This window comes from Anomalospiza imberbis, chromosome Z, assembly GCF_031753505.1.
Source record: "Anomalospiza imberbis isolate Cuckoo-Finch-1a 21T00152 chromosome Z, ASM3175350v1, whole genome shotgun sequence".
In the NCBI taxonomy this organism is placed as follows: Eukaryota; Metazoa; Chordata; class Aves; order Passeriformes; family Viduidae; genus Anomalospiza; species Anomalospiza imberbis.
The window spans coordinates 69,220,035-69,247,919 of NC_089721.1; the positions used below are offsets into that span (position 1 = coordinate 69,220,035).

Here is a 27,885-nt window from a genome sequence, read left to right on the forward strand (position 1 = left end):
TGAACCTCAAGCAGCCTCCTCCAGCTCAGTGTACTCAAAATCTATTAATCTAAATTATGATTTTAAAGGGCAGGAGCCCAGATGTGCGTAATTGTTTCTTATTGTTCCCATGTGTAGAGCAGGGCTCTGAAGTCACAGTGATAACACAGCTGTGGGTTTGCAGCCTCTCGCTGTCCTTTTCCTGCCCATCACTCTGTGTGTGCTGCTTTCATCAGGCTCACCTGGGTCACCTCACAAAGCAGAAAAAATTACTCAAATCCAGGCCCATCCTCTGAAATCTCTGCTTGTATTTAGGCAGGATTCTCTTCCATATCCTGGTCACTTGCAAGTAAGAGTTTTGCTAGAGAAAGACACAGTTTGAGGTCTGGCCCAGTGGGAACCATAAACACTTGTTTGCCCATCTGACCATCACTCTCTCTTGGAGAGGCTTCTCTTGGCTCTGGAAGTCATGCAGCAGGATAAAGCCTTTTGCTCCTGCTGGCGTACCACACAGTTCCCTACACCAGAAACAGCTTTTCTTCCTTTTAGGAAGAGGAACCACAAGAGTTATGCCCCTAGTTTGTTTCAGGGGCTGGAATTTTAATCCTGGCAAGCCAGAGTTCAAAAAGAGGCCCAGTTTTGAGATGTTCACACTTTGCAGTCACCCACATGTTCTTGACCTCTTCAAAATGGCCAACTCTCAAGTGTCCCACTTCACAGAGTCACAGGTGGAAATACAGTTCATAAGACAGAGCGTTGAGTCTGCTGCTTCATCCAGGTCAAACAGTTCCTGTGGTGCAGAGGTGAGTGGCTGAAGTGACCTGCTAGTATCACACCTTACAAAATCCATTTGGTGTCCCCTTTGATTTTCATGAACTGGTAATGGGTGGCTGCTGAAAACCAGACCTGTTGCAGGTAGAGAATTGCCCCAGACTCCAGGGAAACTGTTAGGATGTGTCCCAGCAGAGATTTTTGTGAGGAGGAGCAAACCCAGGGTGTGATGTTGCTTCCACAGTGCTTTTTCCTGGCTGAGCTATACTATCCTGGTCTGTGGAAAATAATGCCAGGGCTGCAGGCATGGATTGTAATGTGTTCCTCCTGCTGCCAGGTCACTGACAAGTATGGAGAGGAAGATGAATAAGACGGGTGTTGTTCATGGGTGCCAAGTAATCACAGCTGAATAGGAAGCTTAATAAAGACACAGTGAAGCAGACCCTGATGTATGACCCCTTCGGAGCATTTTGACAGTGTGAAAAAGACCCTTGAAGCTGGTGTAAATGCCAGCAACCCTGTGCCATCTCATCAGCATTGCCCAGTGCTGGCTCTGCACCTGGGACCTCCTGCCCAGTGCCTGGCAGCGGGTCCTGGTGTGCCCCAGCTGTGCAGGACAAAGTTCTGTCATGTTTGCACCCTGTCCTGTGTGGATGCACGAGTGGGGATGAAAAGCAGTCCATCCTACCCCTCTCTCTGCAAGGAAAGAAGCTTTCCTGGTTGTGTATTTTGTAGTGCTTTGTCTGGACAGGTTTTGAAAGCTCTAGGCAGTGAAGTATCCAAGCAGTTAGGGATCAGGGGCTTCAGTTCCCTTACCTTTCTGGACCTACAAGCCCCCTCCCCTGCTGCTGCCCACTGGCTGGAGCATCTCGGGGCAGGTTTTGGGTACATAATAGGTTGGAGGAACTAACAGAGAAGAGGGGCACTCTCCAACTCTCCAGTGTAAATTACATGGAAATTAGGCTTCTGTGAGGCCAAAGGCCCCTCCGGAATAGGGCCTTTAGTTAACATAACACTTGTGCTAAATGAAGCGGTTGACACAGCTTTCAGGCTGTAGTGCCACTGTTAATTTACCGTGTGAAAGGGCTGAACCTTCGTTCGAGTTCTGCAGGGAACAGCTCTGCCCTGGCAGGGACCCGAGGCTCGTTCTCTCCGGAGAGCAACCGCATCATTCCACTGCTGGCTTATTAATATTTATGGCGCAGCCCTGTTAGCTGAAACATTCTCTGTGCTGTTAAAAACTCTGTAGGCGACCACTGCTGAGCCATCTTACAGTTTGGGGTGACCTGGTCTGTGTAATAGCTGGGCTTTCCTGGGACCTGGCAGAGGGAAGTGGTGGGGTGTGCCTGAAGCTGCTTATGCTGGGTGCAGAAGCTTTCCTGCCCCATGAAAGTGGGGTGATGAGCTGGGGCTTCTTCTTCCCCACCCCTTGTTCTCCCCAGGAAATATCCCCAGAATATTTCCTGCTGTTCCAGGGCATAAGTAGGTACCTTGCTCTTGTTCTCCCTATTTGCTTATCCAAATGTTCATCCAAAGCAAACTCCCAGCACTTAATGGAAAAGTGGATGGAGGAGCAGAAAGGACTGGACAGGTCCCAAAGGATTTGTGTGATTGCAGTAAGGCTAGTTGGCCTGTGCCTGGGGCAATTTTATGACTATTTTCATAGAAAAAAAGACTGGTTTGGTTGGAAGGAACAATTAAAGGCCACCTAGTCCAACCACCCTATGCTGAGCAATATCTTCAATTAGATCAGGTTGCTCAGTTCCCCATCCAAAGTGGCCTTGAGTGTTTCCAGGGGTGGGGCACCCCCCACCTCTCTGGGCAAACTGTGCCAGTGTTTGACCTATACATGAGTGGTTACCCAGGGCAAGGGTGAGGCTGGATGGACCAGTCCGTGTCATGGACACAGACACATTATTAGGGTGGGGTTATTCTGCAGGTTTTGGGTTTTGCACTCATATGTCACCTTGTTGCCTGTTGTCCTTGCTCAGAAAAGAAGCTCTGGGGACAACCCGGCAATGGAAAAAGAAGTCAGTGTTTCACTGACCCTACATCTTAGCCACGGGGGTATGTAGCTGAATCATCTTTGCTGTGAAAGCATGAGTTAAACCTTCAGTGCACTGCCTGGGCCCTGGAGTGAAGGGCAGGCTGGAAGAGGTGTGAATTCACACCTGTGGCTCCTGCTGTCACACAGAGTGCAGCAGAGGGGCACCAGGGCTTGGGGCAGCACTGGGACAGCAGCAGCTGTCGCTGTCCTCTGGCTGCAGGAGGTGCCAGCTGTGACTCCAAGTGAGAGGGATCTTGCACCAAAGAAGGAAGGGCAGGATCCATTTGCCTGCACGTGTTCACCCCCTGGTTACACCTCACATTCTGTCAGAGCAGAGCAGGAGCTTCCTCCTCTTGGGAGTGCAATAAATACCCCCAGCCTGTTCCTCAGTTCCAAGCCATGCTAAGGAGGGCTTTTGAAAGAGCCATCTTCATTTCTGGAAACAATGACAATGTCAGAGCTGGAAAAGAGGGGAAAATCAGATTATTGCTAATGCTGGTTCCATCCTTTCCTGCAAAGTTCTAGCCAGAGTCACTGAGATAAGTGACTACAGCTGGTAAGGATGGCTCCAGCTACCACCCCACCCCAGCCCCAGAAAAGGGCAGGGGGCATGTGGTGAGCAGAGAAAAGGCAAGGCAGAGAGAGGATCTCCTGGGAGATGCAAAACAAGCTCCCTGGATTGCCAGGACTAGTGGTGACACGCGCCAGACAAAGGAACTGCTACTCTATAAATGAGGCAGCCAGGACCAGCGCTAGGCTGACTCCAGCGAGAGCAAGCTCTGTGGCCAGGCGCTGGAAAAGCAGTCGGGAGAGAATCACAGGAAGAGCCTGATTTTGCTGCTTGTTCGCCCCCTGACCAGGTTTCCAGAGACACAAGTACCAGAAAAGTAAGTGACAGTGGCCTCCTCTCTTTACAGCTGTCCTCCCCTCTTTTGGGCTTATCTTGCAACTTTCTTAGGAAAGCCAGAATTTCCCCTCAGAGCTGGGAATATCCTATAAGGAAGGGATTTTCTGCAGTGTCCTTTTACCAGTTCTCTGGGTTTTCATTTCTTACTGTGGCACCTCTGGTTCTTGTCATAAAAAAATTTAAGAGTAAGGCATCTCATCTGACAAACAGCCACTTAGAGGTGGCTGCACTTCATCAAGTGAAGAGGCAGTTTGTACCTGAGCTTTCCAAATTTCTTGTTCCCACAGAGACTCAGTGAGTCAGACCTTACCAGAAGAAAATACTGATTGGTTTTACTGCTTCTGAGAGAAATGTTGGTGGTGAGATGTGGAGGAAATGAAAGTGATTTTATAATCACTGTTCTTAACTGTTCCTAGATTTTCTTACAGCTGTATAATTACACATTAGGCAAACTCATTTATAGCACTGCAAACTGCTGTAAATCAGAGTTATTGCACTGGTGCAAAAGAATTAGACAGAGAGTCATAGATCCCTGAGTTTAGAAATAAAACTTAAGTGAATTCTAAAATGCTGTTTGAAATTTAAAATAAATTCCTTACAAAAGCACAAATAATCATGTACTAATTATTCACTAGACTCTGTGGAAATTCACTGACAGTTTCAACAGGTAAAAGTGTAAGGAATAAGTTTTAAATTCCAATCCTCACATATTTCAAAATATCCCCATACTTTACTGGTCATCTGTGTTACAGCTGATGCAGATGTAAAATATATAGGCATTTGAATTTCGGCAATTCAACACTGCACTTAGCATTTTTTTAAAAATTTCACTTCTCTTGTTCAATATTAGTAACTCTCAGATCTGTGAAAAAAACTTTTGAAACTGCCAATATAAAACATGTTTCTATTTCCAGGAGTAGCCTTCTGCATAAAACTGTTTTTTGAGAAAGTTAATAAGCAGCAAAACATGCATGTTTTTGTGAAGTAACTGTCTCTACCCGTCCTGATTTCCTTGTAATGCTACAGGACAATATTTCATTTTCAGAATCTTCTTCCACCATGCATTTCTAATTATTTCACACAGATTAAAAAAAAAAAAAAAAGAAAAAAAAAAGGCCAAACAAACAACCAACCACAAAGGTAATCAACCAGGAAAAAACCTTAAAATAAATGCAGCTTGTTTTTACTGCCTGTTTACCTAAATCTTTACAGTAGTTGTGATATGAGCAGGTGATCCAAGAAATTAAGTGCTCATGGAGCCAGCATACCAGGCAGGAAATTTGTGGACTAAACAGAGGTGGCTGAGGCAGGGATGATCTTTGAGCTGCTGTTTCTCTCAGGAGCAGCCCCACAGAGGTTGGTGGCAAGACATTCAGGGGAAAATGGGGTTGTGCTCCTTGTCTTGCAGTGGTTTGTATCTCACTTTTGGCAGCTGCGTTTTGCCATGGTGGCCACGTTCCTCTGTGCTCGTGGTGACCTCTGGTCTCGGGCACAGCAGGCACTGGTGTGACCCTAGGTGGTCAGCAGCCTGGTGGAAGCTTTGGCAGGAAGACAGGGCTCGGCACTGGATGCTGTCAGACCTCCAGTCTTGCTTTGGCTGCAGTCACAGACAGATTTGCCACCAGCCTCAGAGCAGACCTGGATGGAATGCAAAAGCAAATATTGTTTGGGGGGCCACGTCCAAACATAATAAATATCTATGTGCCCCCTGATGCAAATGTCCTTTGCATTGGCTGGATTTTCCCCTTTCTGCTCCCAACAACTTCTCTTAACAGCATGAGCTGCTGCAGACTGCTCTCTGCAGAGCTGTAAGACATGTAGCATCTGGTCTCACTCTTCACTTACATCCTCCTTCCAGGATGTTGACTTCCCTACATACACAGGCAGGGCAAATGTTTTCTGCTATTCATAGCTGCCCTCCTGCCTCCTTGTGCCAGAGAGAGGGTGGCAGGAATGAGTGATGCGATGAGTTGGGAGAAATATCAGTGTGGAACAGGGTTTTGCACACTGGGTCTGGGGGGAGGGGAAAAAAAAAGAGACCTGAAGAACTCCTGGAACAGAACCAAACTGTTTTTCTTCTCTGTGTTTACCTTTAAGCATGGGGAGGGTGTCTCTATGTATTATCTGGACTGTTAATTTGGCAGAGACTGTTCTTAAAGGAAACCCACTGGAACTGTCATTCAGGCCAGAGAAGCACTTTTCCAAGAGAGACTCTCAGATTCTCTGGAACAGAAAATAACACAAGTGCAACTTCAGCAAATAAAGGCTAGACCTTCTGGCAGAGTGTTCCTTTCTCAGTTTAGCAAGCTGTCATGCCCCTGCCAATGCACTGGAACTCCATTTAGCAAAAGCTGTTGCAGCCCATGAGTCGGTTCTTTTTTTTTTTTTTTGGTGGTGTAATTCATCTTTCTGCAAATAGCCAAAAAAAGTATTGAGTAGAAGAGAGCTACATGAAAAAAATTAAAAACCCAAACCAAACAAAACAAAACAAACAAACAAACAAAAAACCTAAAAAAACCCCAAACAAACCCAAACCCCCAAAAAAGCCCACTCCTGTGTGCAGAGTAAACCTTTTCTTGAGCTACATCTTAATCAATATTGTCAAGGTCTGGCCATATACTTAGTGTTCTCCCAAACCCCATCTGGGTGGCAGCCCATTGGTTGCTTTGCAGATCTTCCTTTCCCAAGGCAGGCCTAGAGGGCATGATGACACATTGTGCATACTGTGAAGCCTTATTTTCTCAGAAAGCAGAGAGCTCTTGGCTGCTGAAGACCTGAATCCTTCGGAAGGGCAACTGGATTACAAAGCTCAGCAACCCAGGAGCAGCACTGGGTCAGGTGAAAGACCTGCCCCTTGGAACTGGGATCGTGTGTAATGCAGTAACCCCAAACATGAAGGATGACTTAGTCCTGAGACCTTCACACAACTGCTTTTGAAGACTCCAGTGACTTCCCTTTTCTAAAGGTTCAGCGAGAGCACAAGTGTGACTGTGAGAGCTTCTGTAAACGCTGCCCTTAGACAGGAGGGCTCCCAGAAGCAGAGATTCTACTATGTGCATTTTGTCCTAGATTTAAGGCTCTAAAAAAGGTAAATCACTTGTCTCAGCATGGACTGTTTTTTATAGTGCTTTTGCTGCTCTGCTCTACTTGTACCGTGGTGTGATTGTCACATAACACCCCTAACAGAGGCATGAGGCAGAGAAAGGAGCCCTTGTTTACTCCAGAAGTAGTTCCTCTTCCCAGATCTTATTTGAAATAAAATGAAGTTCACTGACAGTGTATGGAATCACCCTGGGGATGCAGGGAAAGGCTCTTCTCATTCATTATACCAGCACTGCAAGGCTGGGCCACCCTGTGCTTGTGTCTGCTCTAACACACAAATTCTTACACTTGACATTTTTTTTTCCACAAACCTTGCAGAGGTTAATAAGCAGGAGGGTCAAGAGGTGCAGGGAAAGAAAAAGAAGACAAAAAAAAAAAGAAAAAAAAGAATTTGCCTGAGGCAAGGGAACCACAGAAACACAGACTGAAGTTCAACTCCCTGGTTGCCAGCCCAGCATTCACTCTCAGAACTGAGATCTCTCTGTGTCCTTGTCCACCGATACACCTGTGGGATTTTGGGTGGGAGGAAATTTGGGAAGGGTCAGCACTGAGATGCAGGGAGGCAGCAATGGGGAGAATGAGCTGAGGAAAGCTGGGGGGAAGAGCCTGTACCTAGTGGTGAGCTCCTCTTGCTATCCATCAAGCTGGGGTGCATTGTCCCCTCTGCCCTTCCTTCCCCTCCCAACCCAAAAAAAGTCCCTGAAATCCAAGCAGCCATGGTGCAAACTGTGCATGGTTGAGCTGGAAGGAGTGAGTTTGTTCCTCCTAAGGAATGGGAAAAAAAATAAAGTCCCATGTCAGCGATAGGTAGCATTTTGTCTTGTAATACCCATGCTCAGTCTTGCCCTCTGCATGAAGCTAAGTGCCACGCCCTGGGGCTTGTGTAAAACTGAAGGAGGAAACTTTGAGTTTCCCCTTTCCCTTTGGCCCAAATCACAGGGATGCAAGTGAACATAGCACAGCAGCAAGGAGTGATAGCTGGAGAATCTTTGCTCCCTGTGGCAGATCGGGCTCACAAGCACCTGCGTGGAAGGGGAAACAGGCACCATCTGCTCTTCTGTTGCCATTTACTTAAGGGCTGGGGGGACTTAACAAAATCCAATGCAATGTGTTAAATAACCAATTTTAGCAGGCACTTGGGTTTCCCCTGTGGAGTTATGGTGTGGCACCACAGGTTTACTAGAAGCACTCCAATTCTTGGTGGCAGCAGGCATCTGCTGTCTGATTAAGATTTGCAGGAGCAGGTCTCCAGTGGCCAGTTTCAACATGGATTTAACTTCACCGAGGTCAGAGGTATAACTTGAGGGAGGAACTTTCTCTTCCAAGATCTTTATTTAATAGCATCCTCCTAATTATGACTGAGTGCCGGTCTGCCGGCGAGTCCCCTGCCAGCCCTCAGATATTAACCGCTGGCTCGGGGGCCATTTGCTGGGGAATGTCTGGCAGAGATGTGCTTTGTGCCTAAGCTGCTCTGCTGCTCTGCTGCTGCCTGAATTGCCTGCAAGGCTTTAGCACGGAGAGGCTATGAGAACTGCTGCTGGGAGAGATCTTCATCGCTTCCGCCGTTCAGTCTTTTGTCTGGCAAAACTCGCGACTGCATTAAAAACAGTCGGTATTCCGCCCACCACACATTTTTATATTTTTCAAATGGGTAGGCAGGGGGTGCAAAGAGCTTCAGTTGTCTCTTTGGTGGGTGGTGGTGGCTTGTTTTTCCTTTTTTTTTTTTCTCTCTTTCTTGCTGCTGGAGCGGATTCGCTGGGGCTCTCTCTTTGCATAATTCTCTTTACGTGTTGCAGATGTGCCCCTTAGCTCATGAAACTGCATTTACCTCCTACTTCTGGACATGCCTGCTTGACCTGAGTTAAATTCTTTCCTCAGTGCAAAATTTTGTCCTTCAAAATGTCTCCAGTGAAAATGGTGTAAACTTCCAGATTTATGTAGCTGAGAGCAGAATTAATCCTCTTGAATGTAAATTGCTGTCTTCCCGGATTTTTAATTGTCAGCTAAATGTGGGGCTGTTAATCTGTGGTTAGGAAAGGTGAGCAGAAAGTAGAGTCCAAACCTGCAGGTTAATGCAATAAATCTGTACATTATTTGTACAAACAGGTGATTTCTGCACAGATTTAAAACAGACTAGTGGGATAAAAGCGGCACACAAGCAGTAGATGAGACGTATTTTATACAGGGCATCAGAGAAAGCTAAAGAATACTGTTATAAGCATCACTTGGTTTTAAAATTTTAAAAGTTTAATAATAATAAAATAGTTATAAAAATAGTAATACAATTAGAGTAATGAAAATTTAGAGTTAGGACAATTAAAAGACAATAAAAAGCAAAGAATTACAGACGTCTGGATGCTCTCGGGCACTTAAGCCCGATAAGCATGCCTTGTGAACAAAGGAATAACCTTTAAAAGCAATAGCCTGTTGCATATTCATACATCTCATACATGATGCATAAATTCCTTGCAAATTAAGAACTTTTCTGGTTTTTGCCAACTTCTTCCCCTTAATCCTGGTGGTTCCATAAAGACGGAGAGAAGGTGGAAGAATGTTTGTCTTTTCCGATAAGGAGGCAGTAATTCTTTATGGGCCCCCATCATTGTCATCTCTGTGTGAAGAGTTTCTTCATTATCTCATCTCTTGCTTGAGCTAGTAAAAAAAACCCCACATACATAGGTTCTATTTTAACTAAAAAACTACATTTACCATACATTAAAATGTTAATACAGCACTTCTAATCAATATAACATAATACATATAGTATTCAAATTAATATTTGCGAAAAGCCAATCATAAAATATGCATTTTTCACAAATACATTGCTTGGTTGTGCAAAATTAGCAAAGAACTGAAGTTGCAAATAATAACATTGAAAGACAAGTTTGGTGAGAAATGTTGGAGAGAAGGAAGGAAAAGAAGGGAGGAAATGAGACAAAAGAAATGGAAATCAGATCCCTTGCCAGCAAACTGGCTGCATTTTAACTGGAAGGTGCTGTGGTTACAGAGAACTCGAGGGATGTGTTGGTGACTAGAGCAAAAAGCTGTGCTGAAACCTTAGAATCACTACAGGATTGGACCAGGATAATTTTTTCTGCTGTGTTTCTAATGGAAACTTCAAGCACAACAACAGGAAACCCACACCAGTAAAGACAAAAAGGAGAGGAATTTAAGGTGGAGAGACTTTAAGGTGCCTTACACCTGAAACAAAGCTCCCCAGAGAGCTATCCCTGCAAGAGGAGGCAGGGAAAGGAAAGGAGCTGTTTGCTGATCTCGAATAAATGTCAGAAACACAAACACTTTTTTTTTTGAAGTGTAAAAGCAGGAGCTGTTCTCACAAAGGCATCTATTTGCTGACAAGGCTTGTGACCACAAATGTAGCATAGTCCTTTCCAAAGGCATGAGTGGAGAGACAAAGAAAGCACGGTGTGAAGGAGTAGGCTGGGTTTATTTTTCCACCAATAACACCACTAACAGGACAAGAGGGCATGTTCACAGCACCAGGGCTGGATGTTAACCTGCTTTCCTGGAGTGCTGTGCTGGGGGCTGTCTGCAGCAGGAGGAAGACAAGAAGCAGACTTCCTCTTTGTATTTGTAGCTGAGGTGTAAACAGGTAGCCAGCAAACACTGACCCACATGGCAGAATTACAGTGCACAGCCCCAAAGGCCTGGCAAAATACAGTCCAGTCAACCCATTAGAAGAAACAAGGAAACCCAAATAACTTCCCCTATGTTACAAAAAATGACTACCTTTGTACAGATAAGTATGTCTTCAGAAGAAAAAAAACCCAAAAACAACAACAACAACAGCAACAAAATCAAACAACAACATAAACAACCAAAACAGAGGACAGAGAAAGAAGCAGGTGGCATTCTGCATTTCACATGGATTTGAGCAGCTGCTTGGAAGAATAAATCTGTAAAGGCAAAAGTTTTGCCTTGGGCACTGAAAACATTGCAGTACAGAGAAGCACTGAAAGACAGTGTTTAAATCTGTACCACTGATGTGGCAGTCCTCTTGCCAGAAAGGTACATGCAACATATTTGAGGTAGGTGCAAAGCACCAAGCAAAGGTTTGTTCCCACAGCACAAACCAATAATGATACACAGAGTAGGAGAACAATTAAAAGAAAAATAAATAAAAAGAGAGATATAATCCCCATTTAGATCAAGCAATGAGTCTTAATTTAAGTCTACAAAAGACAAGAAAAACTCCCAGCAATCTGAAATGTAAGGGTTTGTTTTTTAAAGGAGCCTTTCACGAAACAAGACCATTTTGATGAGACAATTTTCTCATCCCTTAAAGGTATGACAGTAATTTCAGACCTCTACCAAAATAGAAATGTGTTAACAGTGTAAAGGCCAAGAGGAGCCTGTGAGGTGTTGTCAGCGCAAGCAGGCACTTACAGTGTACACGGGTGTGCCTGTACTGGCTGCATCCCTAGAGGTCTCCAACCAGAGGTCTCTGAACACAGCTGTAGCAGGATTCATAGTGCTGCAGCTGAGCTCCCCTGGCAGATGGTAATGCCTGCTGGACTGGAACTTGAAGGAGCTGGGCAGGAATTTCCCTGCCTTGGCTCCCTGACAGCTCATCCCAATTAAAATGTGAGTCACATTTGTGTTTCTTTATTCCCTTGGACTTCTACCATGTGTTTTGGTGAACCCCGAGTGTCTTACATGGTGTAAGGCTGCTTCAGATGGAAACAGGATCACAGCTGGGCAGTCATCCCCAAGTTTCCTCTTTCTGGGGATGAAGGATGCTATTCCCTCTGCTCCCCACTCTCCTTTAGAGGTCTACAGTAAAGAAAGGTTTGCCAATGGGTATAACAAGCTGAGGTTTTCACATGCATAAGAGGGTAAGGAAACATTTGTCCTTTAGTCTCTTGGCTGTGGAAAGCTCTTCCCTGCTCCAGCTGTCTGCATGCCATTGGCATAAAGAGCTGCTTCAGAAATGGAGGAGTCTGTCTCCTCCAGGGCTGTGGGAGAGAAGGGAAGGAAGGCACTTTCCCATGGTGGTGGGAGAAAGGTGAGGGCAACACAAAGAGCTGTTGGCAGTCTTTTTGGTAAATGGCATTTAAAATCACTGTGCACCCCTTGCCTCAGTACTCTTCTTTGCCAGGTCTGCTCTGGGCACGGGGCTCCCTTTGCGTGGCTCTGTGAGGGTGGACAGGGGACAAATGGGGAGAGGTTTTGTCTGGGATGCCAGCATGCTTTGTAGGAATCACATTTTCCCTCATGCACTTATGACACTTGTGGCTTAAGTCTTGGCATTTCTCAGAGGCTAAAGGAAAAGCCTTTAGACTGAAAGTGAAAAGTGGCTGACCACCAGCAGTGAGCAGCCACTGTGGGCTGTGCAGGGAACCAGACTGGTGCAGCCCTGGAGAAATAACCACAGTCACACATGTCTGTGGTGTGGGCTGGCTGCTCACTGAAGGCCCATGGTGAAGTCCACCTGGCTTAGTTCCAGCCAGGAATCACCAAGCTTGGGCCAGCTGGGTGCAGACTCCAGGAAGGTGTGAAATGAGGCTGGGAGAGGGGGGATGTGTTCTGCACTGGGTCTGCCTGCTTTCCCCTGTAAAAAGTGCCTGTGTGGCTCTCACACAGCTTGGAGGGATGACAAATGCATTGTCTGTTGGGAATTCTGTTGCAGGGGGACTCTGAGGAGCCTGGAGAAGCTGGGCTTGTAGCAGCACCAAATGCTTGTATAAGGAAATTAATCTCCTTTACCTCCTTTGTGAAGTTGTTACTGAACTCTGGCATCCAGTTGCATCTCCAACACTTCTGATCGTGACTTTAGGATGAATCTGTTAAAGACATGGAGGACAAGAACGCCAGCCAGAGAGGGTAAAAATTAGAAGCCTAGCATCACCACTCAGTTCTTGCCACTAGCCCAGAGGTTACAGTGGCCCTAAGAAAACAGCCTTTGTGAAAGCCAGGGGTATCCAGTATTCACTCACCATCTCCTTTGCTTTGCAGCACCTTAAGAATGACAAGGAAGATCTTCACCAACACCAGGGAGAGGTGGAGGCAGCAAAATGTCAACAGTGCCTTTGCCAAGCTGAGGAAGCTCATTCCCACCCACCCACCAGACAAAAAACTGAGCAAGAACGAGACGCTCCGCTTGGCTATGAGATACATCAACTTCCTCGTCAAGGTCCTGGGAGAGCCAGGCCTGCAGCAGACAGCAGTGGCAGCTCGGGGCAGCATCCTGGGATTCTTCCAGCAAGCCCCACACTTGCAGAGCATGGAAGAGCTGACACTGATTGAAAACTGTGGTGTCTCCTGTCCTGGCATGAGTGGCAATATAGTAGAGTGTTGGTCAGAGCCATCATCCCCCTAGCAGACAGTGAGATGTGCAGTCTCCGTGTTAGTGTGATAGTACCTCTCTCCTGGCAGAATCTGTGTATTGTGATTATTTATTTGTATTTATTGCTATTTAATTTGCATTTTTATTTAATAGGATAGGAAATCCTTGATTGTGCAAAAACATGGAAGTCCAGATGGAGAACTTGCGGTCTCTGGGAGCTTGGAAGGACTCGCTGCTGTCATGGCAGAGTCCAAGCCAGAAGAGTCTTCTGTCCAGATCTCCTCCATAAATCAGGGCATAGAAATTCCTTCAGTGTTTCTGACAGGGAAAAAAATTATTCTCCCATTCTATTTCAAGGAAACACTATTAAGATGAAAAATTATGACAGCACCACAAAATTTGTCCACAACAGACATCTGGCCTCGGCAGTGAAAGATTTTGAGAGATGTGATATTTGATACAGTCCTCCATGAGGTGTTCTAAGGACAAATTGCACTCAGTCTTGAACTTGTGAATCTTATTTCTAGCTTGATTCTTTTTTATTTTTTAGATTTTAAGTCCTAGCCCTTAAACCTGGCTACATAATTCTTCATCAGACTGGAGGGATCCCTTATGTCAGATGCACCAGGTTTAAGTAGAATGGCTTTCTGGTGAGATCCTGCTCCCACTGACACAAGTGCCTCTTGATTTTCATGTGGACCAAGGTACATGTCAAGGCTTAGAAAAGACAATTGTTCATGACTGGTGAAGAAATGTAGCTCCTGTAGGCCAAGGCATGTCCCTGGGCTGTTTCTGTTTGTTCATGAGACAAAGAGGTGCTTTCAGAAAGCCAAACTAGGGTTTGTGCATGCAGCATGTACGGCCTTTCTGCATGAGGGGATTTGGCACCTGAAGCTGAGCTGCCTTTCAAAGCCTCACCAAGCACCAGGTGCACCAAAGAAGCCAGGGCTGGCTCCTGCTATGGGAATGTTGAGCTGTCCTCAGCATTGACAAAAGCCAAGGTCTGACAGTAACTCAGCTCAGCCCATCCAGCACTGGTGCTGGAAGGTACAGGCATGCCAGTGGACAGATTTTGACCAAAAGAAAGAAAGAAAAAAAAAAAAAAAAAAAGCTAAAAGGGTTCATGTTGATTTGGTTTCCTTTCTGAACACTGCTAGCAGTTTGCTTATCCCTGGGTTTGTGATCTGTCAGGATGGCCCTGGGGAGCAGCTGAGTGGAAAGGCACTAAGAGTCCTTTGTTTGTTTCTCTCCACCTCTGCCCACCTTAATGTGACTAAATGGAGCCACAGCCTCTTCTGCATGGCACCTCAAAGGTAATGAGCCACATCCTCCACCCATTTTTCTGCTGGCTTGCTGGGGTTCCAGCAGGACAAATTAGTCCAAGTAAGTCAGAGCACTTCCTGCTGAGGCATGTTGGTGCTGCTGGGTCTATCAGTCACTTGCTATCCTAGGAAACACACATCACCAAGGCGAGGAAAAACATCTTGTGAGCAGCTGTCATACTGGGAAGGGGAAAGAAAACCTGGCAATTTTGTAACATAATATGCTTGCTGTATTTTCTATGCTAAAAACCTTCCCATCTTGTTATTGCTTTGGTTCATATCACTGTTTTCTTTGATCTCCTTTCAGTTTAGGGGCTCCCTACTGTCATATTCAGCAAGTATTTCCCTAGATCTCTCTACCAAAGATTTCTTTTTTTTGGTCAAGTTTCTTCTTTGTGTTTTGGGGATTTCTTATCTGTGTCATCATGAACAAATACAGTGCAACTGATAACATTTTGTGCTATATGATGTTATTTAACACCTAATATATTCCAAATAAATTATTTAAGAAACAAATATTCGTTGCTCTAAACTTCTCTAAAATTTCATTTTACATTTGCACACTGCTTGGTAGAGGATCTCAAAGACCTTAGGATGTGATTTCCAGCAGAGGATTTTTCTGCTGTCTCTTATGCAAGAGTCTTGGTGGTAGAAAAACATTTTCAGATGATGAATAATGACAGGAATTCTTTGTTTATTACAATTTCTTACACTTTTAGTTCATATTGTATTTCCATCTATGTGCTAAGAAGATTTTGACCAGCTCTTGAAAAATTTCATTGCACAATGTCGTTATCTCTTCCAAAGATACACGTTTCAAAATATTTTAATCAACTTCATTTTAGAAACATATGAAACTCTAAAGAATTAACTCTAAAGAATTAATTTGGAGTCTCTTGTTATCTGGAGATGTTCAGATAGGTATAACCAAAAGATTCAAACAGGAGTCCAGGTTCGGATATAAAAAATAATTCAAGGTTAAGGGGAGCTTAGGATGTAAAGCTGTTCTTTCTGGCTAACATCTGGTGGGAACAATCCAATCTTGAACTGAATCTGAGGCTGGGAGAGGGAGAGGAAGCACTAGGGTGACAGATGCAGAAGAGATGGGAAATCACTAGATCACAAGGACAGTTTCAGCTTCATGCTTGATTGGATGTCTCACATCCCTGAGAGTGTTCTATGAACACCAAGAAAGGAAATTCTGCACAAATTGTGTGCCAGGAAAGCATCGTCTCAAGGAATTATATACACAAGTCATGAAATCAGCAAATGTGAAATTCAAAATATATTTATGTGTGATGTCCAGTATGTTTTTATACTAAACAAGGCAATGTCACCTTAGAGAGAGCCCTCTGCTTCCAGCAGGTGATGCCAAATTAGTTTGTCTGCTGAGGATCATGTGGCAATCCCTCCTCTGGAAGTGGGCATGGTACAGCCATGCCAACACAGTGCTGTGAGATAATGGGACCTGTGCCATGGAGACGTACCAAGTTATTTGGAGTTGGCTGAAAATGTCTCAGATATGTTGTTGCAGTGGCAAAACCTTAGTACAAATGACAAAAATATCCCTTGTCCTAAGGGCCCTACTGTCCCTGGTTGTAACGAGCAGTGCTAAATAGAGTTGTATGAACAGCATTTTTTTTGGTGTGTGTGGAGCTATGGCTGTCAATACTGCAAGGAAGACCAGCTAAGGTGGTATTTTCTAGAAGCATCCTTGGTATCTCCTGGTACAAAAAGGAGTACTGGAATGTTAAAAGAATCATGGTCTGCTCCAACCCATGGTACTCCTAACCTGCACAGAGGGTGTGAAGTGTGCTCCTGTGAATTTGTGATGCAGAAACCTCAGTGAGACACTCCTTTACTTGGAACTTCTAACAGGATCAGTGGAACAATACAGCTCCACATTTCAGCTCAAATGAGGATTACTTTCTCCAGAGGCAGGAAACAAGTTCTGCCACTGTTCACCTGTCACAGAGCCTAAGGGAACTGACGCACATCGCATCCACTTTCTCAATATCCCTGTTGTGGCTGTGTGGAATTGTGGAATGTAATTGCAATTGGATATTTGGGCCGGGAAAGGAAAGGAATGAGTTGCAAATGTATCTTGAAAGGATGCTGTAGTCTTGTGCATGAATCCCAGTGACGGCCTAGTACCTGGTTCTAAACAAAAAGTAAAGGTGCAGCACCAACATGTTTCACAGGCATATGATTCATGAACCATTTAGGAACTCATCTTCCAGTATATCTAACCAGCTCCCACAAATTTCTTTGCTGCTAGGGAATGATATGCAGTGAGCATGGCTAAAGTAGTGTGAGCAAGGCAGATCTGACTTTTGTTCTTTGAAGGCTGGGTGATGAAAGGAGGTGGAGAGAATGGACGACTTAACTACTGACCTGTGGGGCAGAGGTCACTTGGGAGCCAGTCTTAAATCTAAAGGTCATCGGCACAGTGACAGAGTCCAAATCCACCACTTTTCAAGGGTGTAATTGTATTTTTAATACAGCAGGCGCTGAGAGAATCAGATGGGAGAAGGTGGGTGGAAGAAGCAGCTCAAACAAGTACTTGGGTTACAGAGGGTAGAGAGATTGCCCTGTGCCAAATCAATACCTATATGTGGTTGAATTCATTCACTTTTGTTCCCTCTGTAAGCCATGGACAGCATTTTCTTTCCACTCTGAGTTGGTCCAATTCTTCTCTGTAAGGAACAGAGCCTCATCCCAATGTATTCTCACTCCACTCCCTTTCTATCTGTGCACACAAATGCATATCCCATCCCTCTCCAGTTTGTTTCACTGCCTTGGATTGCAAACCCAGCAGAGCACAGGAGAGGACCCTGTGATAAACTTATTTTGCAGAAGAGATACCTCAGCACCAAGAGCCAGAAAGAGAGGACAAGAGCAGCCAGCCTTTCCTGGGTACATCTGTCCTGCTGTAAATGTCACAGAACAGCACAGAAGAGGTTCAGGATGAAGGGCAGGAAGAAGTCAGTGAGACTCCTGTGGATCTCAGCATGGACTGCACTGGGACTCAGATGAAGTCTCTGACTTTTATTCTGGCCAGCCATGCAGAGAGGTACTCACAAGCACAGGGCAGCAGTGGTTTCCCATGCATACAGCTTTCTGCAGATGGCTGGAGGCACAGTACCTTAGAGCTTGGGAAGGTCCCTCACTTTCTCTGAAATTCCCTACTCTGCACCTTGAAAGACAGGCTCTTAGGTAGCCTAAAACCTGAATGAAAAGCTATATGATGACAGCCTGCAGTCAGCAAGTCTCCAGGGAGGTGTTCTGCCTCCAACCCTGTCTGTAGACATTGATTAGCATTGATTTTCTCTTGGTGACTGTATTTGGCAAACCCTGGCAGACAGCAGTGCTCAGCCCTGGAGCAGAGAAAGGCCAAGAGCAGACAGTATTAACTCTGCCTTCAGATCACAGCAGGATTGCCGTGCTCTGATACATTGATTTACAGCCAACCAGAACGCAACCTATGGATTCCCTCAGCCCAAGACTTCACAGCACTATATTCCAGCTTTAAAAAGCTTTACACTTACTGGAAAGACCTAAACTCTCAAGAGGAAACTGCAATGCCTAAAAGCACCTTGAGTGGAGGCTATCAGACCTAGTTAACCACAGGAACTCTGACCAGCTGACGGTGACCCGTTATATTTTACTGCCTGTAGGTTAAAAGATATTTCAGAAGGAAGAATCTGGTCCTGCTGAGAGGTTCTGCAGTGGTCTCTGTGGGACTGAATGGCAAAAAGCCAGCTGCCAGTTGAGAGTTCCCTACAGAGAGAGTGAGCTTGGCAGATTGGACTTGCCAAGAGCACTTGGTGCTGGCACAGCCTACTTGGGTGGGAAATATTCCCACCACTTGAAAGGGAACTGAAATAACCCAACACTGAAGGGAGCTGCCTGCTCTGGCTCTTCCTCCTGAGATATGCTGCAAACATTTTTCCCAAATTTCCAGGCACAGAAGAGCAGCCAGCTGCTGTCTGGTGAACATACCCAGCACTGTGCTTGGCACAGGACAGACCAATCTCAAAGGCCACATTTCTGTATAGACATGTGGAATGCAAACAGGTGTTCCCCAGCTCTTAGGTTTAGAAGTGAGAAAGTCATGGCAGGTAACTTCAGCAGCATAAGTTTACCTGTCAATTTTGAATGGAATAGCTGGGCAGATACAGAAAACACAAAACAAAGATGTCTGTCTTTATATCTTTCTGTCTATTTTCTATTGATCTATGTTACCTTTATCATCTCCTTGAAATTCATTTAAATTCACTTAAGGTCACATGCAAACAAAAATACACAAATTTTGACTTTATAACCAAAATAATTCTTCTTTCAGACTAAAGACTAATATAAGTGAAATAAATGAAAACAAGACAGAATGCCAGTGAAAGCATGGAGGATGAATTAACCATGCCTGACACAACCTGGATGGATACTACACTTGTTGTAGGGACATAGACTTCTGATTCTGACATGGACACAGACTCCTGAATATGTCAGCTGCAGAAAATAAAGTAACATCACCTTGTTTCTCTTACATCTAACGAATAATTCAAACTGCTAGTTTGGTAATTCTGAAGTAGTGGCTTCTGTTAATCTCAAATATTTCCCAAAAGTACAGGCTCTTGAACTAAAACAGACCTACACTGATTATGTGTTTCTGGTTATCAAGTATGTTTTCTATATCCCTCAACAGTACAGCTGTAAGTTGCTAAAGTAAAACTTATAAATTCAAAGAAGTGAAAATATGACTAAAATAATAGTAAAAAAGAAGTTTCTCTGCTATTTATCATAACTTCATCAGTTAAGTATTTCCAGTAGCTCTCTGTGTGGTCCTGTTAAGATAAATCAAACCAAAGACAGTCTTACTGAAAACTGGAGGTTCAAGTTAGGCAGGAGTTTGTCATAAATACTGCCTCAAAGCTTGACTTACCCTGACATTTATGTTTCCTTTTATCCTGTCTCTCTGAAGTAAGGCAAAACTCTAGGGCTGGGGCTTTTAGTAAGACTCTTGATCTCAAGGGCTCAAGTTGAAACATTTTAGGGTTGCCGTGACTGCTTTTTGGGGTATTTTTCTTGTAATCTCTGTCCATGAATGCTTTTAAGATACATCAGAAAGACGAAGTTGACTGGCCAGACAATTCAGCTGGAAGAGCTGGTAGCGTAGAAGCAGCCTGAATGTATTTTTAAAAATAGGCACCTTCAAGTCATTTAATCTCATGCTCCTGAATACACCAGCATATAGAGCCCCTAGCTGCTTTTAAAACGTGTGGCTGCGGATTTGAGTTTTGAGTCCTCTGGGAACATTCATTTCCCAGTATGGGCAGAAAGAAGAGAATCAGGGCAGGCTCTAAGTCAATCAAGCAGATTGTTTACTACTCTTAGCAAGGCAAGTCCACCACAGAATTTGTCCAGGAACACCCCCACTACAGACACATACCCTGCCCCTAGACAGTTGGCTTATTTTTCCCTTCCACGTTTCTTATCAGTCTCCTGCAGAAACTCTAAAATTCTTATCTTGATAGGCTAGATTACCAGCATGATCTCCGCACCATGATGAATAGAAATCAAACTGATTTTCTCTGTCAGCAAAGCATACATTCCCAGTACAGATCCTCTCCCCTCCCCTCCCCTCCCCTCCCCTCCCCTCCCCTCCCCTCCCCTCCCCTCCCCTCCCCTCCCCTCCCCTCCCCTCCCCTCCCCTCCCCTCCCCTCCCCTCCCCTCCCCTCCCCTCCCCTCCCCTCCCCTCCTCTCCTCTCCTCTCCTCTCCTCCCCTCCCCTCCCCTCCCCTCCCCTCCCCTCCCCTCCCCTCCCCTCCCCTCCCCTCCCCTCTCATCCTTTCAGTGTCCTTACCCTCCCCCCAATTAATTCCTATGCTTTAATACCATCTAAGAGTCCTTAGTGAGAAGAGGATCTGCTTGCTATGCAGGTGCAAGTTTTCAGCACCACAGCACAACAGCAATGCCACCCGCTCTGCCCTCCTCAGGGCTTGTCTTTGTGAGCCACTTTTTCTTTTCTTCCTTTTCAGCTCCGTGCTGAACAACCCCATGCAGATAATCTGATTATGCTAATTTGTACTTCATGAACCCAAAGTAAGGGGATCTGTGGAGGGTGAGCTGGGCTGGGGATAAGGGTGGTGAGGGCAGGGGAGGTTTGGGAGGGGGGTGCGCAGACAATGTGTTCAAGTCAGTTAACAAAAAAAGCCGTCTGTATTGCCAAACAAAGCACACTCCGGGTAACCCCTTGCTGCTCTTGACAATTTAGAGTGTCCCAAACTGGCCTGCGCCACTGAGCAGAAAAGGGAACACGTAGAATATACAATGAAGGGGCACAATGAGAAGGGTGTTTCCTGTTGAATGTTGTTTTTTTTTTTCCTCCTTAACTAATCCTTCCCAGAATCTAGTAGTTGGAAGTATGGTCCACAAATTGTTTGTCAGGTGGTAGCTATGGCACTAGGCAGCTTCTAAGCACACACACCCTCATCTGTCCAGTTAGACTGATGATGCACTCAAAATTTATTGAGTGGCCGTGATGCACTCAAAATTTATTATGGGCCGTGACTTTGCAGACACAAGCTCACAACTCTAAGCTTGGATTTGTCCCTCTGCAGGAGCTGACGAAGTCCCAGCTTGGTGTTAGGTTGTCTTTGATGCAGCAGGAATTGGTCAGGAAAAAACCCTGAGGAAAAAAAAATATAAGGGGTATGGAAAAAACATTTTCAAGATTAAAGCAATCCCAGAACTGTTTGCATTGGCAGGGAACTCCTGAGATCATCTGATCTAGCCTCCTGCTCAAGCCATGTCACCTAGACTTGTTTGACTGGACTGTGTCCAGTCAAGTATCTCCACTGATACTGATTCCTGCAAGGTAAAATGGGAGAGGGAAAGAAGACAGTTGCTCTGCACTCTGCCTTAAATAGGACAGCTCCTCCTTCTCATGCAGAACAGACTACTTGTTCAGTCCCGAAGCCCTATATAGAATATCTCTGGACACCATTTTATAAAAGCAAATGGAGGAGGAAAAATTACTATCCTGAAGCTGTCATGTCAGGTCCAGTCTTGGGCTCAGTTGCATTTGCATTAGGATATTGAATGAAGTTTACATGATAGGGTAGAAAACATGCCAGCATTGCTGTTTTTTATTTGAGATCTCTTTTGCTGAATGTGTAGTGTATTACAAGGCCTATATTAGTATTTAACAAAATTAGCTTTAAATAACACTCTGAATGGAGCAAATCAGTAAAGGAGCAGAAAAAAGGCATCAGAAATATAAGATTACCAGGTTAAATTCAAGTATAAAGAGTATTTTGAAATTGTCAGATGTTGATGGAAACATCTATGTTCACTGTATTCATGGAAACGTGCCTTGCTTTTCTCTCTTTTCCCTGGGAAGCAGGTAAGCTTATCAGATGGGATCCAAACCAAACAGTATTTTATGAGCTGTGTAATATTTCACATAAATAGATCTGATTAAAAACCAATTTTAAATCTGAGACAATCAGCAGTCACAGATCCTATGTTCCCTGAATGCTAGGTGCCTGGAGCTCTTAGAAAACTTAAAATCCACTGGTATCTAATGAACTTTAAAAACCTGGGCTTTTGCCCTGCTGATACAAGTAACACAGAAAAGCCAGTGAATGCAGCAGGACTTACTACACAGGAGTAGTTTGAGGCCTGTCATTTGTACTGTTTGAGGTCTTCCTGTATCCTTTTCTTCCCTTCTACAGCAGCTCTTGGGTTAGACCAGACTAGCAAGGATTTGACAAAGTAGATAAACAGAGTAAGAAGCATAATCTGGAGGAGAAAGTTTTGTTCTGTCCCCTTGTGTTTCTCCTGACCTGAAGGATGACCTGTCCCAAACCTCTGCTTTTACCTAGCTTTTTTTTTTATAGAGATAGTGAGTTACAGTAAGAAAGGATGTTTATTTTGCCATATATATATACAGGGAGTTAAATGCAATGGGTTTTGGCCTCATTTGAAACTATTAAGTTATATGAAACTATTAAGTTACATACATATTATGTTAATATATAACAACAATATGTGAAGAATGTATTGCCAGCTGTGATTGATTGCAACCTTGAAACTAGCTAGCAGTGGCTATTATTGACATGTGTTTTTCCAGAAAAAGAAAATCCTGAGCAGTTGGATGAAGCAGGCCCACAGCTGCTGCATTACAGTGATGAAAGGCACAGCAGGTGCCTTGAGCACCCAGTCCTGAGAATCAGGTACCTACTGAGAGGACAGGGAGGTGCTCAGTGTTTGTTGGAGCTGAACCACAAGTCAATACAATCACCAAAAGCTCACCTAGGGGACATTACAGGACAGTGACAGTACAGCACTCCTGCATGCCATTGCTGAGAGAAAGTCACAACTGCAGGGAAAGGCATCCTTTGAACCTTGGTTGGATCAGCAGAGGGTTGGAGCTTGTCTCAGTCCCATCAACTAATCAGCAAGTGATATATCTAATGATGCAGTAGAGAGATAAACAAGGTAATAAGAGCTAAAGTCTACTCATAAATCAGCTCCTTTCAGAAAGAATACTGTTAAGGAACAAAAAATGCTAAGGAGAGGTCTAGCAGCCAAGATCCTAATTTTTGTTAACCTCAATTAAACTCTATGTGAAGTCATGACTGAGTTTACTACTGCAATAAAGATACAAAACATTGGAGTACTTCTTTTACAGACATACAAACTCTTTTTGTACACATCCACAGCCTGGAGCACACACTTTTGCTTACTTTTGCATCCATGACCTAAGGGTAGACACCAGGGACCTCTTGGATAGAGCCAGCAAAACTGCTTACAGCTGCTACAGTCCTAGGCTTCACCTAGGAAAGAACACAATGCTTCAGCTTCAAAGGCTGCAGGAAAAGAGAAAATGGATCCTTAAATACTTGTGAGGATCTAATCTGGCATGAGGCAGGATGGATCTGAGGTGGATGTAAGTCAAAGAACACCACTGCTCAGTTTAAAAAAAAATTATTTCTGCACTTTGCAATTTAGATTGGCATTAACCAGCACGCAAAGAAAATAAACCAGAGTAGTGTTGTGTTAGGAGAAACCTGGCCATCTGAACTTCCTATGATTTATTTTCTCAATTTTTTTTTCAGAAAATCTGAAAAGATACAGGTCTGACCTTCTGTTGGAAAACTGGAAAAGAAGGAGGGTAACCAGAGTGATGAAGCTGGAACATGCAGAAAGGTAAAGGTGGGGCCTGAGTATATGAGGTATGATTGAAGGCATGCACAAGTAAGGTGACAAAAGTGGAATGAATAGCCAGATTCTCAGAAACGGACAGGAATCTGACAGGTGTACTAAGCCGTGAGTAAATGCTGAGGATGCCATGAAGAAAGCAAGAAAACTAGGCAAGCTGTGGGGAGTGACACTGGAAGAAATATGCAGGGTTGATGAATATATGGTGCTGGTGAGAGAGGAAACAGCAGAAAATGTTCTAGAAGATCAAAGTAAGCAGCTTGATGGGGATAAAAAGCTGTTGGAAAGCAGAGAAACAAGGCAGAAAACTGTGGAGCAGACTGAGAATTTTTTTGGAAGGAGACAAGACAGCAGTGTGGCACACAGCTACAAATCACAAATGTGGCAGGATGAGAGCAAACAGTGGAAATGTCCATTTCCATATTGTGACAAAGATTACTATTTTCATCTGACTTGATTTTGATGCACAGACTTGAGTTTAAGAGATCTTCTTAGAAGATAAAAAAACTCAACCTAATAATTCATAGACAGGGATTATTTCTAATTTCCTGATTTGAGGAAGAGTAAGAATTTTGAGGCACTCTGATGAAATATACTAAAGAAGTTCTCCTCCTTTTTTTCCCCCTAAGGCACTATTTTTGAACTCCAGGTCACTGCCTCTAGGGCCCCCAAGAGACATTATGAAATAAAACACTAAATAAACATATCCCACATTAAGCAGCAACTTCACCAGCTATACTTCCATGCTAAGTACACAGACCTTTTTTTTTTCAAACACAAAAATTAGCATAATACTGCTGAAAAGTACTCTGGAGAATATGCAAGTTGGGGAACTATTCAGCAGGTGTTTACAGTGGGGGTTTTAAGATCAGGATAACATTCCTTGGGCAAGAGAGTCAGTTCAGGCTTGTGCTTTGATTTCACATTGAGCTTTGCACTTATACAACACAACATACCATCTTTAAAATTCTTATATGCACACTGTGCTGCTCAGGTCTCACTATTACCCTGCTCCCAATAAATGAAGAAAGGGGCATCCAATTTAAAATCAGTAAAACTCAAAAAAATCGTTACACACACAGACAGGTGTAGCTAGCTTACACACTAATACCATCAGCTCACGCTGACACAGTTCTCTCAGCATCCGTATACTTGGCTCAAGGATGAACAGGATTATTTCAGGTGTTTTATTCCCTGCAGTCTTTAAATTACTGCTGAGATATCCAGGACAGCGGGGAAATTGATCAAATGTTAAGTTTTCTTATTTGTTACTCTACTTTTATTACGCAGACTGTTTTCTGTGGTCTGATTTCTCTCTGGTGGCTTCCTCTGTTCTCTGCTCTGCTAAGATGCCACCCTGAACACACAGGAATCTCTCCCTGGTCACCAGCAGTCTTAGAGAAACTGCTGCTCTTATTTCCTGCTGGAGGTAGAATACTCATCAAAATGTCTTTCTTGTTTAACTTGTGGTGGTTAACATACTCTCCCACCTCACTGCTGTGAGATCCAGGTCCACACCAGCTTCATCTGTGTTGTTTAACCCCAGTCACCAGCCAAGCCCCATGTGCCACCCTCTCACTCTCCCACCAGTGGGACTGGGGAGAGAATTGGAAGGGTAAAAGTTCATAGGCTGGGACAATGACAGTTTAATAGGGGAAGCAAAAGCTGCTCACACAAGCAAAGCAAAACAAGGAATTAATTCCCTGCTTCCCACGGTTGGGCAGGTGTTCAGCCATTCCCAGCAGAGCAGGGAACACACAGAACAGTTCCCATCACACAGAACAGTGTCTTGGGAGGACAAATGCCATCACTTTAAATGTCCCCCCCTTTACTTTTCCCTCCCACCTTATACACTGAACATGATGTCACATGGTCTGGAACATCCCTGGGATCAGCTGGGGTCACCTGTCCTAGCTGGGTCTCCTCAGCATGAGGAAGAGCAAAGGCCTTGGCTCTGTTTAATCCCTGCTCAGCAACAACAAAAACATCTCTGTATCATCACCCCTGAGCTCAGCACAACTCCAAAACACAGCCCCACACCAGCCTCAGAGAAGGAAATTTACTTTACCCAAGCCCAAACCAGCATAACTCTGCTTTGGAGAGCAACACTTCAAGTGCAGTGACAGTGCAGTATTATGTATTTGAGGACCTGACTAAAAATTGAAAGTTCAGGCAGGTATTGCTGATATGCTGCAAAATAGCACCAGTAGAGGTATCACTGCTGGCATGTTAAAGAATTTGGGTACCTCTACACAAGTTGCAGGCACAGTGATGGCTGCAGTGCAGATGTTGCTGGCCCAAACTGTGACTATTTTTTTGTGTCACTGTAGGTTCCTTGTGATCACTGCCATTTTAATTTGCCTCTCTCTCCTTCTATGATCAATTACTGATAGATAGCCTGAGTAGTTTTCACTGCCGAGCAATGAGACGGATGCCACTCGGTGGGGATAAACCAGTACTGCAAGGAGTGAAAAAGACTACATAGTTTTAAATCCCGTCAGTAGCTCCGTGGCTGCAGCTGCAGAGACGCAGAGCCCTGCTCAGGGGGAAACAAAATGATGCTGAGCTGATTTCTGCTACAGAATGCAGCCTACTAATGTATTATGTCTCATTACCTATAAACTGGGGCAAGTCGATATTCTGCTCTTGAAAAACTCTAGAAAAACAAACTCTGGTTTCTGTGTCTGCACGAAAGCACAACAGGAAATAAGAATTAGATTTGTTAATGACAAGGGTAGTAAGAGATCTCTTTGACTACATCAGGATCTCTTCATGTAGGTGAAATGAAGATGGAAATGGCCGGGAAATAGAAACGAGGTGCACGCACATGGGTCAATTATCAGGGAGCAAATGAGTCACTGGATGCACAGAAAGGAAGAGACACTGAGAATAGGAACTTATTCTGTGAATATGGTACTGATAAAAGGCAAATCAATGAAAATAATAGCTTGCTATTCATAGTGAGCTGAAATTATTCTGGGAAAAGTTCAAGTGTTTGCTATGTTGACTGGCACAAACCTTTTCCTCAAAATGATTCTGCAATCTGTTATTTCCTGAAATTAGTTCTTGGTAGGCAAAGAACAAGTTCAAGAGCACCTGTGAAAGTTGCACATCTTTGGACTACATTGTTGAACTTCACCATACAGCATGCAAAACTTGGAGCCTTTAAGAGTTCTTTTCACCAGCATGTGGAAGTTGAATAGAAAAGACAGAAACAATTCAGGGAAAATTTAGTAGGGAAAACCAGCCAAAAATTCACAAACTAGTAAACTGAAAGGAGCCTGTCAGAAAGATGGAGACTCTATTTACAAGGGCATGCAGTGAGAAGACAAGGTGGGGAATGGCTTCATACTGAAAGAGAATAGATCTAGATTAGATATAACGAAGAAATTCTTCCCTGTGAGGGTGGTCAGACCCTGGAACAGGGTGCCCAGTGAAGCTGTGGCTGCCCCATCCCTATGAAGAGTCCAAGGTCAGGCAGGACGGGGCTTGGAGAAACCTGGGATTGTGGAAGGTATCCCTGCCCATGAGTGACTTTAAGGTCCCCTCCAACCCCAACCATCCTCATTACATGAATTTCCTTCAGATCCTCCCAGTCTGGTGAACAAAGAAAAAGCACACGTCATGTATCTTGGAGTTAGCGGATCTTTGAAAATAGTTTCCCTTGGGCAGTTCACGAGCAAACTAGCTTTGCTGAAAATACTGTGGGATTGGTGCAACACTGGATATAGATCTTTAGGGAGGCAAAGTTAGCCTTCACTATCAAAATGAATGTAAAGATGCATTAAAGAGTTTCTTCTGAGCGCTGGCAGCATCTGGTGTACATTAATACCCCCAGTAACTGACGAATAGACGGCATCAACCTGGGAAAGACCAAATGTGGAACCGACCGTACACGCTGGTAATGCTAAGTATTCTCGATGAGCTTCAGAAATATTCAACAGGAGAGAAAACAATAAAAAATAATGTATCAGGGTAAGTGTAGTGACCTGTGCACGAGGCGCGCAGGCCAGCACCACAAACGCAGGAGTGGCTCTGAGTGAGGCCACAACCGATCCCAAACTGGACGGAGAGCAGGACTATCACCACTTTGACCAAAAAAAGGCAAACAAACGGCAGGGCAGGCACCCGCAGCGCCGAGCCGCGGGGCTGAGGGAGGGACTGCTCCGTAAGGCGCTCCGCTCCGCCCCGCGCTGACGGCGGCCGGGAGCGGCCAAGCCGCGTC

At 44.5% G+C, this 27,885-nt stretch overlaps 1 protein-coding gene across 1 annotated transcript; it reads left to right on the forward strand.

Annotated features, from left to right (window-relative positions):
- The first annotated feature begins 3,559 nt into the window (after positions 1-3,559).
- TAL2 (TAL bHLH transcription factor 2) lies at positions 3,560-13,490 on the forward strand. Its single transcript, XM_068176070.1, has 2 exons — positions 3,560-3,684; positions 12,783-13,490. Exon 2 carries the CDS (start codon positions 12,793-12,795, stop codon positions 13,144-13,146), a length of 354 nt encoding a protein of 117 aa, XP_068032171.1. The 5' UTR covers positions 3,560-3,684; positions 12,783-12,792; the 3' UTR covers positions 13,147-13,490.
- The last annotated feature ends 14,395 nt before the right edge of the window (positions 13,491-27,885 follow it).